The 25,902-nt window shown below is 39.9% G+C and overlaps 1 protein-coding gene across 2 annotated transcripts in view; it reads left to right on the plus strand.

Annotated features, from left to right (window-relative positions):
• The first annotated feature begins 14,401 nt into the window (after positions 1-14,401).
• ADCY8 (adenylate cyclase 8) overlaps positions 14,402-25,902 on the plus strand; it is a 168,434-nt gene continuing 156,933 nt past the window's right edge. For both annotated transcript variants that reach the window (XM_072410646.1, XM_072410647.1), the window contains exon 1: positions 14,402-16,127. In XM_072410646.1, the coding sequence (XP_072266747.1) occupies positions 15,207-16,127 (921 nt within the window). In that variant the 5' untranslated portion in view covers positions 14,402-15,206. The remainder of the gene's footprint in view (positions 16,128-25,902) is intronic.

Genomic DNA, 25,902 nt, shown 5'->3' on the forward strand with positions numbered 1-25,902 from the left:
AGCCTTTATCCAACCATCTTAACTTTACATGAACATCAATGCCATTGCAAGAAGCTTCGTTTTCCTCCTAGTGGTGTGGTTTCTTGTTGTTTTTTTTGGAGGGGGGTTGTTGAGATTAAAAGTGTCCCTATTGATACACATGCATGGTTCACCATTGTCAATTTCAGAACCCCGGTCCACATCAATGCTGTGCATCCAATGCTGCATCAACTATTGCAGGACAAAAAGTGTCTAAAAAGGCTGGAGGAGATCAGTAGAACAGAAATGAAAATATTATATTTACAGGAAATGAATGATTCAATGCAAAGCAAACATCCTCCAGCTAATGTTTTATCTCACTTTAAGAATAGTAAAAAATAAAAAAAAACTGAGTGACTCAGAATCTGAATAATAGGTAATGCTATTTATAAGCCAAGACCCAACAAAAAAAGGCTCCTAGATGCACTGTTACCAGTTCATTGTAAGCTGCTTTTAGAGTGACAATGCTAAGCAATAACATTATATCTCAAGGTTTTTGCATAATCTACAAAGACAGAATACAATGGGTTTTTTTCCAGGAAAACCAAATACTCTCTTGACATGTGTTATGATATTATGTGTAGAAGATACAGCAAATGAATTTATACTATTGGTGCTTAATTTGGTTTGCCTGTATACTTGTTCCATATTTTAAAGTGGACCTGCACTCAAAAGTGAGGATCTGTTATGTTAAAAGGAACATTTAGAAACAAGCACTGAAATACTTACCTTTTGACTTGGAGTCTTTTTGAAAAATGTAGGGGATTTCTTGTGCCTTGACCCTCATAGCTGTATATGTCCAAGGTAAGTTCATGCAATGATCTTCTTCAGGCAATGTTCTTCTGCATCTGTCCAACAGTGTCATCAAATTTGTTGGTAGAATTTGGTGATGAAACAACTGTGCTAATCACTGTTCTCCTAGCTGGAGAGGAAACTGTTTCTGAGAACCTGCAATGCAAGGATCTCCCTGCTTCTGGTTTATTCTTCTGCTGACCTTCACCTCTTGTGCTTGCTTCATCGTCATCGTCATTATCCTCTAACCATCAAGAAGACAGCTCTGACATGAAGAAGCAAAGTCCTGTCTATACCAAGATGACTACCTTGACGAAAGGACACAATAAAAACAAAGCATTGTAAGTTAGTAATAGGGACAAGTCCCATGCAATTTAAATTATTGTATTCTCTTTCTGACTTTTTCACATTGATACAACAGTTCCAAGAGTTATAGATTTTCATTGATACAAGTCCAAGGATACCACAGTGTCATTTTTGGGGTTCATGGAGACTCCTTTTAATATCAGTCAACTCTTGTGCTGAATTTGCAGAAACAGCTGGCTCTGACAACTGAACAGTCCATTAAAAACAGAACCAGAAGGTAAAAATAATTAAAAAAACAGGCATGTGCTTTTTTGGGTCACCACCGTCTTCTTCTGGGTGTTGGATCTTTAGCCATAATATTTGACTAGGCCAGATAGATGTAATTCCAGCATGAGCATGGGAGTTCATTTATTCCTAGGAACCCAGGGGGATTGCCAGGATAGCTGTCACCACATACTGAGCTACATATGCACATTTACTTTTGTAATAAATAAATAATTACAAAAAATGCCTTCAGGCAGGAAAGTATGTTTTATTGCAAAACATATGTCACCAATACTTAGTGCAATAAATCCTGCCTGCTAGCAATTTTTCAAAGTGGAACTATAGTTCCACTTTGAATCCACTTCACCTGAAATCATTGAATTTTGGCAATCTTTTTAATTTTTTTGCCAGATTTATTGTTATCTACAACAATCTTTGTTTCTGAGGGCCATAGATCTCTTTTGATATTGGAACAATGCAGGTCAATAGCAAAGTTAGTGAACACCAGACCTCTGAGGTCTATTCGTTTAGCATTTATACTATTTTTTACATTAACAACCTGAATAAAGGGTTTAAATCGGCACCCTGCATGAGACTGAAATACCGAGCACTCACGCATTGAAGCAAGGAGCTTTTGATCACTGTCACAGCCAATTACAATGATCATTCAGTGACACATTGTAAATATTTACACAGCTTCAGCTGATGCAGATAAAGAGAAAAAAATTACCCCTTCTAACCCTTAAGTTTTTTTTTTTTTGTATCTTGTTATAATTTTTTAATTGTGGCATAGCAAGAGAAAAAAAAAAACAAAATCTTTCATTTGTAAAAAATAGTTAAGTTTATCTATACAAAAAAAATAATAATATCTAAAAATTTAACTGTCTGTTTAACAAGGTTTTCACTCAAAATATATCCAAATTTTAACTATAATCCAAACATTTTCACACTGATTTCAATTATAAAAAGGTAAAAATTTTAAATAAAAGTTGATTCACACATTTTAATTAAATCCAAAGTCTAAAAGTTGGTTTAAGTATTTGGCTGCATGGCTTCATATAAAAAATACAGAATAGATTATGAGAACAAGACAAAAAAGGTAATAAGGTATTCCCTCAATCATTGCCTCATTGGAATCTTCCAGGTTCATGTGTTTCAATAGCAGTAATTGATTGCCACCAGGGAATGTTTAAGGTAATGTCATGTTCTCTGTACTATAAATGGAGGCCTATAAAAATGGTGTGTTTTTTATGGTAAGTATTTCACCTTTGCACACCGGTTTCATCCCACTTCCCAAAAACATACAAACATACGGGTTATTTGGTTAAACTCACCAAAAAAAAACATAGATTTTGATATTGACAAATGACTATGGTGATGACATGATAGTGATAGATTGTGAGCTCCCCTGACAGTCAGTGACATGGACATTGTACAGCGCTGCAAAACATTTCAGTGCTATATAAATGCATTTAGTTTGGATCAGCCTTTCTCAAGCTTTTTAACATAACTTTCAGGTCTTTAGGGAACCCCGGCTATAATTACTATATCCACAGATCGCAATATATTAGTGTAGTAGCCAGTGGGAAGAACTGATCTTACATTGCTGGCCATTGGAACGAATGTCACCAATTACAGATAGCCAAAAGATCATTGGTGTCACTTAAACTGACCGGAGACGAACAAAATGCTCTTTGCCCAAGGAACTCCAGGCAATATTTGGGCGAACCCTGGTCAGAAACACTTATTTTGACAGATCCTGAAGCCTCCCTTTACCTCCAATATTAGCAGCGTTACAGAGAAATGTGATTGGCTGTTATAGGCTTTGAGTATTTAAATGATATTCTTGATGTTTCCAGTTTGATATGTTGAATGGTTTCTTGAACTCTCCAAGGACCAGATACACTAATCATCTATTTTTCCTTGTTACCTGACACCCACAATCATTGAACGGTCATGAAGAATGGATTTTCCTGTTACATGCTTTGGAGGTCATAGATAATTAAACATTTAGATATTTATGTCCATTTGGCCCAAAGGTTAGAAGGTCAGAGGTTGGAAAAGTGGAGAGTAATTTATATTTTATTGATACATCTTGTTTTAAAAGCTTAGCAAAAGGCAAATATTTTTACAACTTCTTGGAGTCAAGGAAGAATTAAATCTCTGGTTGGATTATTATTACCATTATGTACCCTGAAATGTAAAGATCCAGTACTTCTTGATCCTTTATTTAAAGGTTTTTTGTGCTCTTTGTTCTTGCTGGGGATATTACCCACTCTAGTATTATTATTTTTATTACCTTGTATTTATTTAGCGCCGACATATTATGCAGCACTTTACAAAGTCCATAGTCATGTCACTAGCTGTTCTTCAAAGCGGCTCACAATCTAAAGTCCCTACCATAGTTATATGTCATTATTACAGTCTAAGGTCAGTTTTGGGGGGATGCCAATCCACCTAACTTTATGTTTTTAGAATATAGGAAGAAATCAGATTACCCAGAGGAAATCTACACAAACTTGGGGAGAACCTGCAAATTCCATGCAGATAGTGCCCTGGCCCTTCCTTTTCTCTTCCGGGATGCTGACCATTGGCCATCTTGATTGGCTTTGCCGGGGTGACATAATCCCCATGTGTGCCAGGAGCATTCCTGACAGTATACACTTTAATAAATGCATTTTTAATAATAAAAAGAAGTTAATCATATATCAATATAATCAGTAGACTCTATTCTAAACTGAAAACATTATTCAATGCAGAGATAGTAGCAAAAACTTTTTCGAAGTTCTGATGGGTCCGCGAAATTTGGCCAAAATTTCACGGAAACCATCGGAGATCACTATAGGAGGATTATCACGGCTGCATTTATAAATACAGCCATGGGAATCTTCCTGTCAGTGAGCGATCCCTGGGCACTACAGGTCAGAATGAGGGCAAGCCCGGGGATCTCTCACTGCAACAGCAATCAGGGGAACAAAGCTGACAGCTCTGCTCCCCTGATTGGTCTTGCAGGTCCCAAAAATTCGGTCTCACCAGCCAAATTTACAAAGGCCGTTCTCACCTACATGTTTGTCAAGCGAGAACAGCCCAATTCACCGTGAGTCCAAATTTAATAAATTCGCTTGCTCATTTCTAATAGTTTTCTTGTTTTACAGGAATTCCCTTCCTTCTTCCAGTTCTGTTGTATAGCGTATTAAAGAAAGGTACAGAATTAGGGATGGATACTTAAATTAGCTGTTATTTATATTTATATAAATACTTGCATGCATTACATTTACGTCTGTTTGAAGATCATTTTAAAATGTTTATTGGCTCATGATGGAAACCAGTTACAGATTGATTTAAATAACTGAGAGAATGTTGTAAGTAATCAAAAGCGCTTTTTCACACCGAGGTTATGCACTGCTTTGGCGAGTTGATAAACAATCACTATGGAAGGTAGAGTTTCTCCAGCAGAAAACAATATATATATTAAAAATGTAAATCTGGTGCTGTGACGGGAATGTGAGAATTCAATGTTCATTTTAAGATTCTATTCACACATCAGAAGAAAACAAGTTCACATTGGAGGACATATGGAGGGTTATATATAGGAGTGCCAATATTTATTACAATTTTTAAAGCTCGTATGAGCAATGGTGCGCTATGCATATGTTTGAGCCCTCTGCACCGCTCAGTGTTTTCTGAGTAATATAAGTATATCTGTGAAAGCAGCAAAGTAATTTTCACACAGTGTGTGGGAGAACTGTAAATTCTCATTGTGTGTCCCAAATACCTTTTTTTGGAAAGCCTGAGCTTTTATGAGCCCCCAATTCCCCTAAACTTTTCCTTTTAGAATGAGGGTTCCTTTGAATAGGGCTTTCAAACTTTTTGCGTTTTGGAGTAGCTGATTTCAACTAGGATTTGGTGCAATATTTCTCATCCAGGATTCTTTCAAAGGTTTCTAGGGGTTCCCTAACCTCCCTGGCAGTAATCGCTGAGTGTGGCTTGGGGTGAATTTTCTATACCAAAAGCAGTTTCCATGGTACAGCTGCGTCCTCCTGCAGTGCCCGCGGCGTCCTCCAGCCATATCCGCAGCGTCCTTCAGCGATGCCCAGCATCTTCTTCCCCTGGTAATGCCAGCATCTGCATTACCGACATGTGAAGGTTGGGGATGCATGGCCATAGGAAGCAGATGCCGGCCTGGCATCTGCTAGCGAGTCTTAGGCTGGAGGGGGGGACTGTTAGGCAGGTAGGAAGGACCGGGTGGGAAATTTAAAATAATGGAGATTTTTAAATCCTCATTATTTCATACCACCAGGGAGGTTAAACAATGAGCAGTTTGTGCCACTCAGGTCAGTTTAAGTGACACCAATGATCTTTTTGGCTATCTGTAAGGGTGACATTCTTCCCAATGGCCAGCAATGTAAGAGGAATTCTTCCCACTGATCACCACACTAATATACTATAATTATATGTCGGGGTTCCCTGAGGACCTGAAAGTTATTTCAAGGGTTCCCCCAGGGTAAAAAAGTTTAGAAAGGCTGGTTTTGAGGAACCATTCAGATGTTGCTACTACTTCTTCTGTTTGCCCTCTATCTGATGGTGCCTGCTAGTGTTGGGCTAATACGGCTCTGTACAGTTTGCTGAAAGTTCCCTGAAGTGACCAAGTGTTTATGCTGATTTGTAGCCAAACTCGAAACACTTGAAAGTCATTGACAGAAGCAAAGAGCTTGGTTTAGCTAATTCAGCCACTGAGACTTAGTGCTTTCCACTTTCAGCAAATCACATAAGCCTGCTTGTGTGATTGGCTGAATGAAATGACAGGGGGGTGAGGAGCTAGCTTATGTGATTCGCTGAACAAAATGATGGGGACCAGAGGAGCCAGTATATATGATTGGCTGAATTAAATGACAGGAGAAAGGACACTACAGCCAATGAAAACAGGTGCTTCCCCTCCTAGAGCTTCCCCTGTCTGAAATAAAGGATTTACCAGTTTTATGCAAGACAATTATTCAATGGGCTGGGGTAGGGGAGTTTTTTTTTTTTTTTTGGGGGGGGGGGGTCTAATAAAAAAAATGTATATGTGTAATTGGTCTGTGGTGCAAAAAATGGTATATTTGCCATTCCTTCCATTTTATAAACACTGTAATGATTTTAATTCTTTTCTTCTTATGTTCTCTTTACTGACACATGACCCCCCATTTCCATGGATCTCTCCGCATTCTATATATAACACTCAATCACACAAGGATTTCTTAGAATACATGGTATCATATTACAAAATGTAGCGGGAATAAGAGGGAACGGCTGGAAAACCTGACCTGGAGGTGACATAAACCATGTATTTATACATTTATGTTTGCACACCGAACCTACGAATATCACAGCACTTATAGACATTCACCATTCATTGGAGTAGATTAAACCCTGAAGAATATCTGCAAGACAAAAATAAACTTAAAGCAAAACTCCAGATACAAAGAAAAACATAAAACTAAATGATAAAAGAGAAAAGCAACTTTTGAAGCAGTATTCAAAATCAGACCAGACTCTTTTTGCTACTAATTGGGCCTGATTTAATAAAGCTTTCTAAGACTGGAGAAGATAGACTACCCTTGGAGAATCTGGGTGATCCTGCAAACCTGTAATGGATTTCTTAAAACTGTTTTAAATAGATAAAGAATAAATAGAGCCCATAAAGTTCCCCTCTGTAAATTTACACTCCCACGGTTAGTTTCGACGTTTCCTCCAGCTAGTGTAAGGTCATGTCCCCGTGTTCTATATTTTGGAATTATACTGAAAATTCTGCCCCTATCACTTTTTTATGTATTTAAAGGTTTCAGTCCTGTCCCCCGGTCCAGTCTTTCCTTCAGGTTGTACATACAATTATGCACACTGTCCTGAAATGCTTTTAATATGAAAAAAAAAATGTTTGTCTGCTGCTTCATTTCATGTTAGTGTTCTTGGCTGGGAATTAATAGTACAATATTTCACTACCTACCCACAATTCAAATAATTTGATTGAAGTTAGGCGGCTTTGCCCTGACGCTGTGTCAAGCTTCCTCAGTTACTTTCTTCACATGGCTAAATCATTTTGACTGTTATTATTATTATCATCAATATTAAACACTTTTTTATAGCGCCAACATATTACGCAGCTCTGTACAATAAATAGGGGTTGCAAATGACAGCACATACAGACAGTGACACAGGAGGAATGTCACACTTACCTCTTCCCCTCTAAAGCGCAGACGCCTCTCTCCTGCGCATGCCGGCAGTTCTAACGCTGGGCTTGCCTCCATTTCCAAGCTTTATCAATTCTTTCCAATCTGCTGGCCAATCAGAAAATAGCCTCATGACCAGCCCCGGCTATTTAGCTAGCTCACACACTGCACTCTGTGTTCGTGCAACGTGTCTCCATTGTGCCGAGCCCCTAGTTCTGTGAGCTAGTTCCTGTTCACCTGGTGCCTAATTCAGTGTTTCCTCTGTCCAGCTCCTGCGTTACCCCTCGTTGTCCAGTCTGTTGGTTCCCAGCCAACTTCCCTGTGCTGTTCCAGTGTTTCCATCTGTCTGTGGATATCCCTATATACATTTACATATATATATGGGTAAGGGCCTGCAGTTAGGGCTATCTAGAGGTAATTTACCCGCATGGCCACACTGTACCTCAACATCCTGGATTTATGCCTAGGAGTTCCTTTGTGATTAACTATTTACATCAGTGTCTCTCATCAGGGTCCACCAAGGGTTTGCTAGAGGTTTTTTGAGCAATGAGCAATTTGTGCCTTTCAGGTCAGTAAGTGACACCAATGATCTTTTTGGCTATTTGTAAGGGTGACATTCTTCCCACTGGCCAGCAATGTAAGAGGAATTCTTCCCACTGACCACCACACTAATATAACTGTAAGCTGTGGATATAATAATTACTTATATGGGGTTCCCTGAAGACTTGAAAGTTATTTCAAGTCTTCCCTCATGTTAAACAGATTGAGAAAGACTGATGTACAGAATTTATAAGAAAAGATCAAATATATATATATGTACATATCCACAGTTTGTTCACATTATTGCATTACACATCCCACTACTTGTTGCATTTTTTACCCATACCGCATGCTGTACTCTGATTGTAGCGGATCCACCACAGCGAGCCTTACACGATGGCTAATCTGCGTTGTTCAATGTTGGAATTATGAAATATTTCCTGCGTGTAAACTAATGACCAAACGTATCCTTGGAAACAACAAAAATGTAACACAATAAAGCCCACATGATGGAAACCTATAATATATGTGCATGTTTAAACACAGGTGCCAATGAGTTTCTGTAATGCAGGGAAGAGAAATCTACCGCCTTTGCCTCCCTCAAATGTGTTTAAATTCTATTTATGTTTCATATAGAAAATACGTTGTTTGCTGTTTGATATAAATATCAATGGATGGTAACGGCGGAGGGGTTGATATATTTACTTAGATTAGTTTTGTTTGTTGCAAATGGTGTAAAGGCGGCTATGGATGTGTAATTTGTATATAATATGTAAATATTGTTCAGCACCAGGGAAATGATAGAATACACAATGGATTATGTATGTATAGTAAAAAATAAACCTACAGCTCTGCACTGAGCATCGTAAGCAATGTATGAGCTGCTCTGGTATATGTGCTGCTGTATTTTGCTATTGTACTTATCTAACAACAGTCCTAGGCAAATTTTATATGTGATTTTATATATATTATAGCATATATTTATATATACATAATTATATTATTTATATATATTATTAACTATACAGGTAGTCCCTGGGTTACATACGAGATAGGGACTGTAGGTTTGTTCTTAAGTTGAATTTGTATGTAAGTCAGAATATGTACATTATTTTAATAAATGCAATTAGGACAGATGTTTGTCTCAATATATTATTAGGCAGTGTGGTGTCAGTTACCGTATAAAATCTTCACTGTGAGTTACAAACAAAGCAAAAAAATCTTTATGGAGCCAAGACATTTTAAATTCTGGTGCAAGCTGTGCTTTGATGCAAAAATAAAAAACTGCAGAGTTTGTCTTGGTCATTAAAGAGTTACAAGAAAAAATCTCAGTCCTTAAGATCACCCACAACCTCAGCTGTGTTTAGCTAAATATTTCTTCTGCATGTCAAACAAACATGCCCTTCCCCCTTCAAGCCTCTGTTCTGCACACAGCAAGCAGGGAAGCCCTGTTCGTATCTAGGAGATGTCCATATGTTGGATGTCCTTAACTCGAGGATTACCTGTATATATATATATATATATATATATATATCATGTATCATACAAATATGTATTGCATACGTGTGCTGATATTATGCTGATATAGTAAATATAAAAACTATTAAAATTCCAGATTTTTGTGATGTAAAAAAATTAGACCCCAATATGTCATTTCCAAACTTTTTAAGTATCTTTTTGTTAGTTGAGAGGGAGTATTTCCAGCCAATTGTACCACACTCCTGAATCAATTTTAAACAGAAAAGAGTATTTGCAGCAAGTGATTTTTGATGGGGTTTTTTTAGATACTTTCAATCTCTGAATTTTTATACATACAGTTTAAAACTCATTAATGATATTTATTTTTAATTATCAATAAAAACAACCATATTGGTATTGTGTGCTGCCCAACTCTTCCTCCTCTCTTTGCGCCGCCCAGTATTTGCATATGATTTAAATAGATGGGGGCAGGATAGACAGATTTCCTTTTTCAATTGGATTGTGCTTTCCGAGAGTGGGCGTGTTCTATGGCGTGGCTGCTCCCCGCCCACTTTGTACTGTAAGATAATCCCGCCCCTCGTACAGCAGCATGAGAGCTGTGTCTGTGTCCATGCTGCTGTCATTAACCCCATGTATAAACCTTCATATCTATCACACCGATTGTTGTACAAACGTGAAATTTGCAGGGTACAAGGGGGACCCCGAGAGCTGATACTAAACCTAATTTCAGCCCCCTGAACATAACAAGTTGTAAGATATAGGGTCTCAAACATAAAATCCTAATAGGAATTAGGGATCTTTTCTCATTAAAGTGGAACTAAAGTGAAAATAAAAAGAAGATGACACGTTTGCACTGATCTGTGACTTTTGACGCTGTATTTGTGAAAAAATAAGAAAAAAGTGTCGATCTCACTGCACATGTGTCTTTCAATGACAGAAAATTCCGTCCTGCGCATGCCTGTTCTTGGAGCCCAAACTTCCTGGAATTCATGATGTGCGTATCCCAGGAGGCTCTGCCCTCCCAACTAGTCTTTACTGCCACGGCAGTAAAGACAGAATGGGAGGGGCATTGCCTTTTTGTTTTATTTTGTTTTTAAAAGTAATTTAATGAAAGAAAAACAAAGGGTTATTTACCTTTCTATATAAATAAAAAATTGTGGTGATTGGCTATTTCAAGACCAAGGTTCCCAAATTGAGTTTGCATATCAGGACCCCCGGGGGCCACTTCCATGGCATTGAGCATTAAGGTACTGCCAATTGTCTGTGCCATGGTGCCTTAAATATACATTTGCCCACTCACTAAAATTTAAGGCTGCGTTCATACTAGTGGTGAGGGGCACTACCCCTTTTTCCTGCAATATTTATCTTAAATCCAGAGGTCTTCACGGAAGTACTTTTCTCTGCCACTAGATGTCCTCAGTCTGATGGCTTGTACCATTCAACCCACTTCTTAACACAAGCAAACCTAGATCCAGTCCCAGCCTGTGAATGGATAGTGAAATGAGAAGCAGCACTGTGATGTGTTTATCAGTTGCTTTGCCTTCTGTCCTCCAATCAGTCAGATTCTTATCAGCACATGATTGGCTTTCTATACTGTTTCTTCCTGTAAGCTCCAGCCTTACTGAATGAAATTTACTTACATAGTTGAGTGTGGAACAGGCGATGTCCCTTCTGCACTAAAACATACTTACCTGTCTGTTCACAATCTGATATTCCACTGCTCAGTATAGGATGCCACAACACGTCAGGGTCCCTGGGGATGTTGGGACTGAATGATACGCATGGGAGTTACATCATCCCAGCCCAGCCAATCATGATAGCCAAAGATCCAACACCTGGAAGAGGAGGGGATGTATGCACCCACCATGGAGCAAAAACAGGTGAGTGCAAATGGGAAAATTAGGATCATGCAGTCAAGTTTTATTGGGGATATTGCCTCTTCTGAAATAAAGGACCTGACTGGTCCCAAGTTTTACTTTTTAGGGTTTGTCTTAATTTTAAAGTGGTGATATTGCTATACAGGCATAGCTAGATGTAGGAAAATTGAGGATAAACAAACAATAATGCACCTTTTTAACACAGGGATATTATTTTCAGGTCTTCAGGGACTTCCTGCTATAATTTCTATATACAGATCACAGTATATGAATGTGGGGTCAGTAGGAAGATTGTCTCTTACATTGCTGGCCATTGGGAAGAATGTCACCCTTACAGATAGCCAAAAAGATCATTGGTGTCACCTAATCTGACCTGATAGTCAGTTTTTTAGGTGCAACACCCTTTTTTTTAGCACGGCCCTCTAATTGAATGAATAGGAACACAAAGCCTCCCGGGATACCTAAGTCAGGGATCCTGGGAGGCTCTTGAGTGCTCCTTCTGCACATGCCGGAGCATCTCAGGCATGCACAGAAATTTGCCAATCCCACGCATTGAGAGAGCAGCGAGGTTAGCAAATTTTTTTTTTCATCCTACGTCACTGGCTCTTGTGCCTGGGTCAGTTGACGTAGGATGAAGAACTTGGAAGAGAACACAAAGATGGCGGTGCCCAGACACGGATGCCAAGACATGGGACCAGGGCAGCATGGCGGCTCAGTGGTTAGCACTTTGGCCTTTGCAGTGCTAGGTCCCAGGTTCGAATCTCAGCCAGGACACTATCTGTGTGGGTTTCCTCCCACATCCCAAAAACATGCAGTAAGGTTAATTGGCTTCAAAATAACTATTGAATTCAATACATTGGATTTTTTGATTTTTGTGTAAAAGCAGTACATTGTTTTCAAGAACATTTATTTTAAAGTATGTCCAATACTATGAGTATAATATGTATTTTTTTTCTAATATATACATTTTTTAATTTATTCAATTTATTGTTTTTAAATGATTTTGTGTTTCAAACTTTATTATACTCATACTATTATATTATACTGTAAAATACATTTTCAAGAAAAACAATGTACAGCTTTTAGACATATAAAACCAGAAAGAAATGAACCGTTAGGGAGGTTAAGGAACTCCTAATAACCTCTGGAGGAACCCTGGATGAGAAACGCTGCACTACACTAATGTTTCAAGCAATTTAAGCTGTCATAATAAAAAGTTTTCTTTTTTTCAGTTTTCTCTGGGCAAATGAGAAAAACATTGCTGTACCCACAAAAAAAGATTTGATTTGTATTGAAAAATTGATACAATTTTTTCACTTTATTGCTGTCTTTGCCATATTTCCTGTAGTATTGCATCTGTCATCACTTTTTATTATCTTTCTTTGTATTCTCTCTAAATCATCTGTGTCTTACAAAGCCCAGCACTGAACTCCATATTGTAGATGCACCTGTACAAGTGACATACGTCGGGTAAAGAAAAGAATCGCCTCCACAATATTCACATTTTGTTCCTTAGCAGCCTGAAATGAAGACACACAAAACAATCATTTTCCAGCTGTATTTACTCAATGTAACTGATAATACCCAAGTGAAAGATATAATAGTAACAGTTCTAGTAATAAAAAAACAAAAACCCAGAATCCCAGAGACGGGTAAAGGATCACCGCACCTTTCATAAAAATAAAATACTTGTAAATCCAATGAGGTGTAACTAATCATCTTCTCCATTGCACACCAAGCTACGTAAATGGATTCTCTGATCCATTGTAATCATTTCCTTTAGTTCAGCATTAGCGGCTATTCCGGGAGAATTCCAGTGCTTGGCAGGAAAGCAAGAAATCAGCTATGGGTGGCAAGGAACTGTCAGAAGATCTCAGGGATAAAGTTGTGGGCAGGCACAAGTCCGGAGATCTCAAAATCAAAGGATTTTATCTAGGAAAGCCTAAAAGATTTGGCACTGCTAGGACCCCCCTCCGGATCAGGCCGTCCCTTTATGGGACCAGGAGGGAGCTCGTCAGCGAGGCCACCAATAGGTCTTTGGCAACTTTCAATGTTTCCCAACTTTTTTTTTAACATGGGGGATATACATTTCAGGTCTTCGGGAACCCCTTCTATAAATTCAATATATACAGCTCACAGTATATTAGTTTGGTGGTCAGTGGGAAGAATGTCACCCTTACATATAACCAAAAAGATCATTGGTGTCACCTAAACTGACCTGAGAGTCACAAATTACTCATTTACCATACACACACAGTACCCATAAATCAGTGCGCTCACATTGGTGCCATATATACCTAATGTACACACAGTGCAGTGCCATCTGTGCCATACACACATAGTGCCCATATAGAAGTGACATACACATATAATGCCCACATACTGGTGCCATGCACACAGACTTGGTGTACACACAGTGCAGTGCTTATTTATCAGTGCCATACACTTAGTGCATGTACATTGGTGCCAAACATACACTGTGATTATTTATTGGTGCCATACACACACAATGCCCATAAATCAGTGCCCATACACTGGTGCCATATACACACAATGTCATAACATTGATACCATGCACAGAGATCTGGTGAACACTTGGTGCAATGCCCATATATGAGTACCACACACAGCACTTAAAGATTTGTGACAATACACACACAGTGCCATACAGTGTCATGGTCAGGCATACACAGTGCCCATATATCAGTGCCATATACAGCAGTCTCAGATCTAATACGCACATAGTATGCATACATCAGTGCCATACACACAGTGCTCATAGAGTGCCCACACTCCCCGCGAACCCCTCGCTCATTCTCTGCCCGGGGACGGTACTTGCCTGGCATTGTGACGTCAGCGGGTGTCAGCTGACCCTGAGTCCCCGCCCCTCCCCAGCAGGTCTTTACTCGTGTAATCCCGGTATCGGGGGCTGTAATGCTCTCCCGGTGAATGTCTGCGCTCCGTCCTGCGCTCCGGGGATGAGCTCGCACTCGGCGCTCGCTTGGCTCCCCGGGCGGATTTAGCGCCATGAAAGTCCACCAGTCGGAGGGGTGAAGTTTGATGCAGCAGATCCGATGTCCCGGTTCCGATGATTGGAGAAGTTCCATGGATCCGGGGATGGAAGTAACGCGATCGCCCTGATGTCTCCGGGCTATGCATGGCACCTTTGTACATAGAGACTCCATAGCAGTGTCCTGTGCCTAACTTTCCCAGCATTGGCATGCTCCAACATTGGCACCAACATCACCTGGCTAATGACCTATCAAAGACCTTGATCTTTTCTTTTTTCCATAAAGTGCATGCTATGTCCTGTAGAGCAAGGTCAATTTAATCATTAGCCCATGAACTGCTATTAGACAACCCTTGTCCTGCCCATCCTCAGTGAGGTGCATGCCACCCTTGCCATGCCAGAGTCTTCTTGACCATGAGCGGTCGACGTTCCTCCTGGAGAACGTTCCTCGGAGGATCTGATGTTGCTTCGAAAGTCCATCACGGATGTAGGAATAATATTTGGGACCACGATCTTTAAACATGAATGGACTTAGCACCTGTTCTCTCAACCTGGACGGCGAGATGTCGCCTTGACGTTTGATGTAAGACGCCACGTCGGGGATCATGGATGCCAAGATGGGATGTCACCTGTTCTACTGACCAGAAGATCACCTAAGCCGTCTTTTTTTTTTTTTTGAGCAGCCAATGAGATTGGCTAGTAAAATGACCACAGATGTTTCTCGGTAAACTTCAAAGACGAAGACAACACGAGCTGTACAGATCGACCATGGAACTGTCGGAGGTGAGGTGCTCCAGTGCCAACGAGGAACTGTACACCATCAACAAGACCCCGACCATTAACAGCAACACCAGACCCAAGAGATTGCTCTGGCAGACTGCAGTCAGACATATCACCGAACAAAGGTTTATTAACGAACAAAGTAGCGCTAAAACCCACTCTTCTGATGATTCCTACACGAACAATGCCACCAGGCAATTCGGTAAGGTGTCCGGTGGGGACAAGCACAACAACGGGGGCACCAAAGTCTTTCCGGAGAGGACCAGTAGTGATCTAGGCTTCCTTCACTTAGACTGCGCTCCCAGCAATTCAGATTTCTTTTTGAACTGGGGCTACACCTATAGGGGGGTCATTTTTCCGACTTTGAGGAACTCGTTCAAATCTAGAGACCTAGAAAGGCTCTATCAACGTTATTTTCTAGGTCAACGGCGCAAATCGGAAGTGGTAATGAACATCTTGGATGTGTTGACCAAACTTACCTTACTAATTCTTCATCTCACGTTGGCTTCTGCACCCATGGACCCGATCAAAGGCATCTTGTTGGGCTTTTTCACTGGAATTGAGGTGGTGATCTGTGCCTTAGTAATTGTCAGGAAGGACACAACGTCTTACACGTATCTGCAGTTCAGTGGAGTGGTGACGTGGTTGGCCATGGCGACCCAAATCCTGGCAGCTGGTCTAGGATATGGCCTTTTAGGGGACGGTATTGGCTACGTTCTCTTTACTCTTTTTGCTACCTACAGCATGCTTCCATTACCACTTACCTGGGCTATCTTGGCTGGATTGGTAACTTCCCTTCTACAAATTGTGATGCAGTTGGTAATTCCCAGACTTGCAGTGGCTTCCATAAATCAGGTATGTTACCTGTTGGTGCATGAGTATTTATGATGTCTACCTGTTGGGCTTGACCTTTGGGGAGATGTTTCTTTTTGCCCACATCTATGATTTTGGTGTTAAATATTGAGATCAGCTACTTGCTCATAAAGGGGCATACTTGTGCCAGCCAAGTGTGCATGTTTATACATTGTGCAGACACCCCCAAGTAGGTGCTGATCCCCATAAAATTATTGTCTGTGAACATTCATCCTATGTCATTCATCCTATCTCACACAAGGAGCATATAATCACACAAAACCATTGTGTGCCTCATGCAATTGGGCACATTGAGGTCTGTAGAGTATTGCCTGGAAGAGATAAGGAACAATCCCACCAATATAAAGCATTGTTGATGGGTCATGTCCTTGACTAGGTCAATGCCAGATCCAGCAGAGATTGCACTGTTCCTCTGCGTCTCCCTTGTGCAAAATTCAATTACTATATTCTCCGGCTCTTCCTCACTTTATTCCCCCTTAACACTCTGTGATGAGAAGTCTTCCGACAAGGGAGGTGACTTCACAGTGTCATCAGTCATCTTGTAAAACGTTGAAGTGTGTTTAATCCAACAAAGCTTAATATAAGGGGCACTTGGTCTCTGTTTTGATCTGGCCATTAAAATCTCTTCTGACATGTAATCTAGAGCATAAAAAGTTCTCTGTTTTCAAAGATACTACACTGGCTTGAGTATACCCAGTGTTTCCAATAATGAAAACTTGATAAAGAATCAATAAACTGTAATACAATACCAAATGGCCAAGCCATCATTGGGTCATTGGTAGGACTATCAATATGACGGTCAATGTATGAAATCCATGATAATGGAACAATGTTTCCATTGTGCATGAGCTGTGAGTGAATCAGGTATCAGCATGAGAAACAGGACAAATACCAGTATCCTTTTTTGGCACAAATAAAAATGTATATTTCCCTAGGGAATAGGTGTAGACCCGACTGGGAATAACCTTCCTACATAGGGCATTGTTGACTGTTTTGGATATGTTATATTTTGTGTTTTTTTTTTTCAATAAATATCTTTCAGTTCTACATTTTTGATTCATTTGTCTATTACTGGCTAGTCCAACCTTTTAAGAAATGGGATTCTATTTCTTTTTACTGTGCTAATTGAACCTTAAAGTTCATTATAAGGTCGCCCCACTGTAAGATCTGCTTTTGGCAACCATAGGGCCATAGAACCATATCCAAGGCTGTCTTTATTTAAACATCTCAATGACATGGAACCACAAAAATGTTTGCATAGTTTTGCATTTAATGATATTGATTATATCAGCATTGCAACCTTTAATTTATGCAAATAATTGATTGAGTATTTGAATACTTTGTAATGCACAATGCCTAAAGTGCTCAGGTGAATATGAAAACATGCTTGTCTTTGGCCAATGAGAAGACTTATTTCTCTGATTCATTCATTACGCCTTGTAGAGGAATGGGAGCTGTCCACGGCTTCTGGTTCTGAATGTTCAGATTTATCTTAGAACAATTAAAATAATGTTTCTTTTGGCTCCCTCTGCTGGCTACTATGACTCACCAATAGTAAACATTTCCTAATATAAATCGATGTACAGAATGAGAACCTGTGCGTCCGATGCATTTGATGTGTATTAAATGCACCGTTATCGTCCCTGTGTACATATAGGAAATACCACCCAGTCCATGGACCTAAATGAGCTTGCATGGCAGTTATCAAGATATAGGCATAAGGTCCAGTTTAGGCAAAGCTGATTCACCTACCACCATGTTTTTTGGCAGTGGGTGGAAAACATTCCCAAGCACGCAAAGAACATCCAGGCTTCCAGCAGAGAGGGTCCCCGGGAACTGAATATGAATATAAGCAACTGAAATTATCTTAGCTCTTCCAGGGCAAATTGTTAACCATTAAGCAATCATAATGCAATAGGTGCAGAATATTTGTAAGTCAGATTTGGTGCCAAATTCAAAAATTATCCATTGTGCAATTAGCATTTGGGATCCATAGCCAACTATAGTCACCATTTGGCAAACTAATGACATACTCCAAATGGTAACTGCATGGAAAGATATTGAGTTCAGAGGGGTTCTTTATTAAGACCACACATCGACCAATAATGGTTAAAATAATGCAGCAGAATGTCCAAAATATTCCCCTGGGCGGATAGAAGAGACACACTAATGAATGCAACTTTGTGCTTGTGAATGAATAATTGGGTTTTTTATTGGAAATATCCCAAATTGTACTTGCTGTCCCTTGTAAATCAAAGCTTAGATGGGGATGGAGAAGCAGCACAAGGAGCTCATTGGTTGTGTTGCAAAGCAATGGATGTGCTGATGGGAGTAGAGATCAGAGTAACAACTAAGCTCAATTTTCTGCTACTTCTTCATTCACTATCCAGTGAAAAGCTGAGGGATGGACAGGACCTGAAAGTGTTTTTTAAGTAAAGCAGAGGAACAACCGGTCTTCTGTCCAGCTATTCACAGCTATTCTAGCAATAGTCAATAATCAGTCTGTAAAGGAATAACTCTTATCCTTTGCATATTGTAAAATAACACAGTTCTCCCCAGCCTCTTTTAGCCGGGTGCACCACCCGGCACTTTTCAGCAACCACCTAGCTGTTTTTGGGTGGTTACTGATCAGTTGGGTCACAATTCAGGGGCTTCCATCCGCCTACAATTTCTTCCCTCCCAGCTTAAAAAAAAAATCCAGGTTGAGCACTGAACACAATTGTTTGCTATTGCTTACTGTATTTTTAACATAACCATTGCATTACATTGTTTCACAGAGCAGACCTTTAATATCACAGCTTCAGATCTTGCATCCTTACAGCCAAGTAAGAACTGCAAATCCCAGCATGCCATGTCAGCAGTTGTCCATGGATCAACACTTTAGTGGATATTTGGATCATAAAAACTAAGGAGAGTGACATATGATTGAGGTTTTTGCTTCCCGTGGTGCACATGGAGCTTTGATGTATAAACACTCCATTTACTGTAAATCGGTGATTATGATTAAAAGATTTGTACAGGCAAATGACATGTTAAGTATACATGAAGATAATCTGTGACATAATTATAGAGTACGGCTCTTCTGGTAAATGTAGGATTTTCATCAGGAATTGTCAATGAATGGTTTAAATGACACCACTCATCACTGGTATGTTAAAAGAATCATTTCATCGTACATTCATACATGTGCATTGGTATTATTAAATGTAAATTATCTTAGATTATATGTAGGGTTCATAACTTGGAGATTGAAATTGTAAAATGATGTCTGCAGCTCAGAATGGTAAAATGAAATACGATGCATGTTGTGTGCTTGTGTTAGATAAATCTGTGGATCTGAAATATATTTATGTGAATGGAATTAAGGCAAGCCTGTGCTTTGCCCGTACAAGACAAAACAGTTATTTTTGTGGCATAGTATTATTATCTATTGATAATTACTGATTTTACTCCCTGTAAAAGGGTGACAAAGCTTTTCCTTCTACAATAAAATCACTACAGGGTTGTCACCCTCTGGAAAGGGTAAGGTTGGGAATGTCTTTTTAAATGGACTTGGCTCGATAGTTTGAACAAGTAAAATTGCCTCCTGCTGATGCAGAATGCAATGCTCATTTGTCTTGGGAACGATCTAAAACAAAGGATTATTCCACCGATAGTCTGTGGTTGTGATGACCAGTCTCCGAAAGCTGCTTTCTTGCCAGTCTCAAACCAGTCTTGTTGCCATCCCTGCTGCTTTTATCAAGCACATATGTGATGATGTAAAATTTTCCAGCTACATTCCGCCACTGGAGAGCACAGAGCCGGACTACCGTTGGGCCAAACGGAGGATTACTTTACTAGTCCCTGGCCTCACGGTAGTCTGTTCCTCTGCTCTCCAGTGATAGAATTGGCTGGAAAATGTTATATCAACACATAAAGGGTTTGATGATAACAGCATGGGTGGCAACAAGGCTGGTTAGAGGCCGGCAAGGAAATGGCTTTGGGAGACCGGTCATCACAACCAGCAGACACTGGGTCTGTGGAATAAGGAAAGTAATCCTCACTTTTAGATCATCTAGAACCAGGATTGTATACTGCAACAGCTAAGAGCCACCAATTTTAATTGTTTGATTTCTTCCCTGGTATGTAATCCTGATTACCTTTTCACAGGGCTTAGGTTTCACAGGTGAAGCAATTCAAAGGGAAGTTCTATTTGGTTGGGTTTTGCCTTATAGGCAAATGACTGAAAATGTTTAAAATGACCCCGTGCAGTCCATTACCCCCCAATAGCTATATATTTGTTGGACAACCAATGCTGGTAAATCCCAAACTAAAAACAATGGCATTAATATAGAGCTGCTCCATTCCATTACCCCAATCTCTACTCTTTTTTGGAAGCTTTTTCATGAGATTTTGGAATGTGTCTTCTGGAATGAGCTAGAATAGAATCTTATCTAGTACTAATATAGTATAGAACAGAGGTCACAAACAGGTGGTGGTCCATCCACACAACCCGCCTTTTCTCCCATCGCAGGCTCATACTTGCTTGCTAAACATCCTGGGGGGACAGAAGCACAGGGCTGTGGACACAACTTTTGTTGCATCCACAGCCCTGCGCTACTACCCCCCCAGAATTTAGTAAGCAGGTCTGAGCCTGTGATAGGAGAGAGGGCAGGTTCTGGCATCATAACATCACTCTGGGGTAAGATTTTCCCCCCTGGGAGTGACGCATGGCCCTCTGTGCATGTGCGGTCCGAGTTCAGTGAATTTAGTGGTCCGTGAGGTCAGTAGGGGTTGGCGACCACTGGTATAGAATATAGTTGGGTACTAATGTTGGGTTAGAATCAATGTTCCAGTTCCAGTGTATTTAGCAGGGTTGAGATCAGGGCTTTGTGGAGGACACTCAAGTTTCTCCACACCACACTGGTAAACTTGTGTCTTTATGGATCTGACTTTTGACACAGAGTAATAGTCAGGGAGGAACTAAACAAAATCCTCCAAAAGGTTGGCAGTCCACTGTTGTCCAATATATGTAGTTGTATGCCCTAGTATAATAAGACTTTTCACTGGAAACACCTAAAGCATAGCATGTTCACATACCTTTGCAGTTTTCTACCCAGCTTATTTTTGGGTGTTTTTGGGTCGTTACTTTTCAGTTGGGTCACAATACAAGGAATTCGACCTGCCTCCAGCTTCTTCCCACCCAGCTTAAAAAGCTTTGGCTAAGTAGGTAGGTCTGATGGTCAAGTGTCCACAAACCTTTTTTTTTGTAAATGGTGAAGTCAAAGTCATTTCAAGGAGTATGCATAAACAGTTCAGCCTGCCTGCCCCACCAATAGGGGCCCCTTCTCCTCCCTACTTCCCCTATGTGCAGAGCAGCATAGGGAAGCATAGATTGGACTTCACCGCTAAATCTACCAGATACTAGAATAGACTATTATCCTTTCCTGTGCTTTTCTCCTATGTGGGAAGGAAGGGGGAGCAGTGGCTTTTGTTACCCAAGGGGCCCTGGTAATGGGGGATTTGTTTGCCTTGGACACAAAAATGCCCTGAAACGACCCTGCTACAGAGGATTTATTTTTCTCAGCACAATTGAAATTACACTTACATAAACATTCAGTGCTTTGAACCGTGTTATAAATCACGTTGGTATGCATTGCAACCCACTCAGGCGGTAGTTTAGGTAAGCGTGTATAACTTGGTCATTCAGTCTAAATTAGCCCATTCATAAATGAGCGCACATGTCAGAAAAAACATCACCTTACCTTGTAGTATTCAATAGTCATTGCCTTATAATTTTGTGAATGAGAGTGAACTGTAGGCTGAATGGAATCCTAGATGCATTGTGCTCGCTCTGATAAAACATAATGTACCCTCTTACTGTCGCTCTATTATACAGCTGATTAAACCATTACTTGCATAAAACACTGAATGGTGTATATATTTTATGACAGAGTGAGTCAAGATAATTCTGCAATATAAAGACTTACATAGAATCGCCAATCAAGAAATGAAATTTCCAAATGAAACATTTACCATGAGAAATATGTGGGCTGTAATTACAGATCCCCTTCTAAAATGTTAGTAGCCTGTCTCGTATTACTTACAGACACTGTAATAGCAGATTAGAAAGTAAAAATGAAGTCAGAACTTTAATCAGTGCCCCAGAAAGCATTAAAGCCATTGGATAAGCATGACAACCAGGGACCTATCAATAAACAGACATCTAGTGTGAATTTGAAGGAATTGATACTGATTCCCATTTATTTTCTTGACTTTCTAACATGGGACATCCATTTTTCACCAGTGCTTTCCTTTAATGCACTATATTAGGGTTTCTCAAACATTCATACCACCCTTGGTGCCTTGGAATTAAATACCTAACAAACAAATCCCACATCCAGACCCCAGACCTGTCCATATCCATACAGCTCCAATATTCAAACCTCAAACAAGTTTATTTACAAACGAATCCACCATCCAGTTCCCAGACCAGTTTTTTTTACATACAGACCCCCCATTCATACTGAAAACCAGTTCATATACATACATATTCTCCATCCAGATCTTAGATCAGTCCAAATTCCTACAGATGCCCCATCCAGACCTCAGACTAGTATGCACTCTCTATATATAAAATATATATATATAAATTCCACATCTGGACCTCAGACCAATTCATTTACATATAGATCCTCCATCTAGACCTCTTACCAGTCCATATACCAAAAAATTCACCTTATAGTTCTCCAACTTGTTGACCAGTACCTCCATGCAGCTGTTGATCAACCTCCATGTATTTGTTGACCAGTACCTCCATGTAACCGTTTGACCAGTACCTTCATGCAGTTGACCAATATCTCCATGCAGTTGTTGACCCGTACCTCCATGTAGCTGTTGATCAGTACCTCCATGTAGCTGTTGACCAGTACCTCCATGTAGCTGTTGACCAGTACCTTCATGCAGTTGACCATTATCTCCATGCAGTTGTTGACCAGTACCTTCATGCAGTTGTTGACCAGTACCTCCATGCAGCTGTTGACTAGTACCTCCAAGCAGCTGTTGGCCAGTGCCTCCATGCAGTTGTCCAGTACCTCCATGTAGTTGACCATCACCTCCATGTAATTTTTGACCAGTACCTCCATGTAGTTGTTGACCAGTACCTTCATGCAGTTGTTGACCAGTACCTTCATGCAGTTGTTGTCCAATACCTCTATGTAGCTGTTGACCAGTACCTCCATGTAGCTGTTGACCAGTACCTCCATGTAGCTGTTGACCAGTACCTCCATGTAGTTGTTGACCAGTACCTCCATAAATGCTGTGGACTGTCACATTAGTCTCGCATCCGGACCTCAGGCCAGTGTGATGTCGTGGAGGCAAAAGGTAAAGCTTTGTAACCAAGACTATCCTTGTGGCTCCGGGCACAGAACAAGAAGCAGTTTGTAGGGAAGGATTTCTCACTGCCTTTCTGTAACAGTGCTTCCCTGGGATCTCAATGTGGGGGCAATATGTCATTCATCAGCAGGCAACTTAATGGGGAAGCCTTTTGCCAACTCGACTGGTCAAAAAATAGCTGGGTGGCAAACTTGCCCATAGAACCTCTGGAAACATGCCATTGTGCCACAAGACACAGCTGTACTCTAACCCCTGGACTATGGAACTAAATGTATATGGACATCTAAGTTATTGAGTTCAGGTGTTGCCAGTGAAGAACACTGCTGCAACATACAAAGACATTTTAGGCAGCTGCATTTTGTCATACTATATTATTATGGCTATAAATGGTGATTAGTATAGGAATTAATTAAAGCAAAACTTTTTTTTTTTAAGAAAATACTTTCCAGAAAGTTATGAACCTGGCTAGGATTATGGCAAGTTAATTAAAGACTCATACCTGTTTCTGTTCAGTGGATACTGGTAAAATGACAGTTTAATTATTCTTCATGCATGTTCCAATAACTGCCCATCTTCCCAGTGGGCAGGGCTTCCTCATGTAATCATGTGATTGGTTAAAAAATTGGAGAAGAACACATAACAGCCAATTACAAAATGCCTTTAAAGCTACTGTTATTGCAATATCAGTTCCAACCCCTCTAAAGTGAACCCTAACTAAAAAACACATAAAAAATCTTTTTATAAAGCAGTGAATATGACATTTAGCAGCATTTTCTGGTGGAGAAACTCCCAGGTTCAGGTGATTCCAGGAGCAGTGGTTGATTTTCCACCAAAGATGTTTGGTAAATGTCAAATTCAACTCTTTATAAGCAGACCCTGTCAGTTTTTGAGAGCTCTGAGTATCACAGAAAATTGCCATGGTTTTCTCTTGTCTTGGCATCTCAGTGCGACTGATCTCCTCCAGCCTCTTCTTCCTATCTATATGCATTTTTTCCATCATCACCTGAACATCATTGCTCTGGACAGTAAATCATTCACAGTCCTTAAATGGCTGCACATCATTTTCCTGGATCAACTTCTTGATAGTGATGGATCATACATGTGCAATGTGTGCCGCCAAAGCCGCTCATAGCTTCCATCAGTGGCCCATGTGACGGGGACAACACAGGAGCACAGTTCCCTTAGAGCCTGAACTCTGATCCCCATAGCAGGATACCCAGATTTTATTTTTCATTAAAGTTTTAGAAAAAAATACTTTTGAAATTAAAGCAGATCTTAGTGATTGGGTTTTATTTAAATAAATCTAAAACATTTTTGCAAATGACTGTTTTTGAAACATTCATTGTAGCTACAAAATGATATTAATCGAATCAGTATTTATTTTGACAACATCATTTTTCATTTTGATTCCACAACAGCCTTCAATCACCCCTCCCTCATCCCCGGCCCTGTATTAGCTTTTGCTGACTTTTAACATTCCAGTGACGCACTGACTTTATACCATCTTATGAATGGAGCCACAATACAGCTATATGGGTTTGCATATAGTGTTGTGCCCCTGTATATAATTTGTAGAGGAAAACATTTACACATTTTGAGTTAAGATTGTAAAAAAATACATGAAAGATATATTTATATTTCATTTTTGCCTTTTATTGTTCTATATTTCCAAGATTTTCCACATTCTGTTCTTATTACAGTATATTCATGACATCTAAGACCATCGGTATGCAAAAATAAGGTATTGCAGATTTTAGTGGGCACTGTGCCAAGGATAACACACACACACACCCAACAGGACCAACTCCAGCCTTCACTTGTAGCCAAAATCGTGCAGCTACTCTCTATAGGTGCTGCAATAGACCCAATGACTGGGTTGACCAATTGGAGAGTAAATTTGTGTGCTGTTAGTAATTAGTTGACACAGCTGGTCCATGCACATTTGCAAAGATATAGGGACAAGTAAAATGCCAGCAGTATTGAAATAGAAACAAAGCATATATGTAACAAGTTTCTTAAAAAAATTGATTTTGCTTATTTTTTGGCCCAATGATGGCTAATATCCTCATGGCTGGAGGAGGGGAAGCAAGCCAAGTCAGCCAGGATCTTCCAGTTGACCCCATCCCAAATATTAATGGTTCTGCATATTAGAACACCAACATGAGACTGCTCCACATCACCCTGTGCTCAAAAAATGATGTGTCTGGGAGGTAGTAAATGGTAAAGCCTGAGTAATTGGAGATTGATATTCTGGGAGATTCCGATAGTTATATTTTACTAATGTCATTTAATTCCTTAATTTAACAAATTATAACCCTATAGTAGTCCAGGGGACTGACTAAGTAGGCATGGTCTGCTACTTCTTGAATTGAGATTGCAACTC

Source organism: Pyxicephalus adspersus, chromosome 5 (assembly GCF_032062135.1).
Source record: "Pyxicephalus adspersus chromosome 5, UCB_Pads_2.0, whole genome shotgun sequence".
NCBI classification, from domain to species: Eukaryota; Metazoa; Chordata; class Amphibia; order Anura; family Pyxicephalidae; genus Pyxicephalus; species Pyxicephalus adspersus.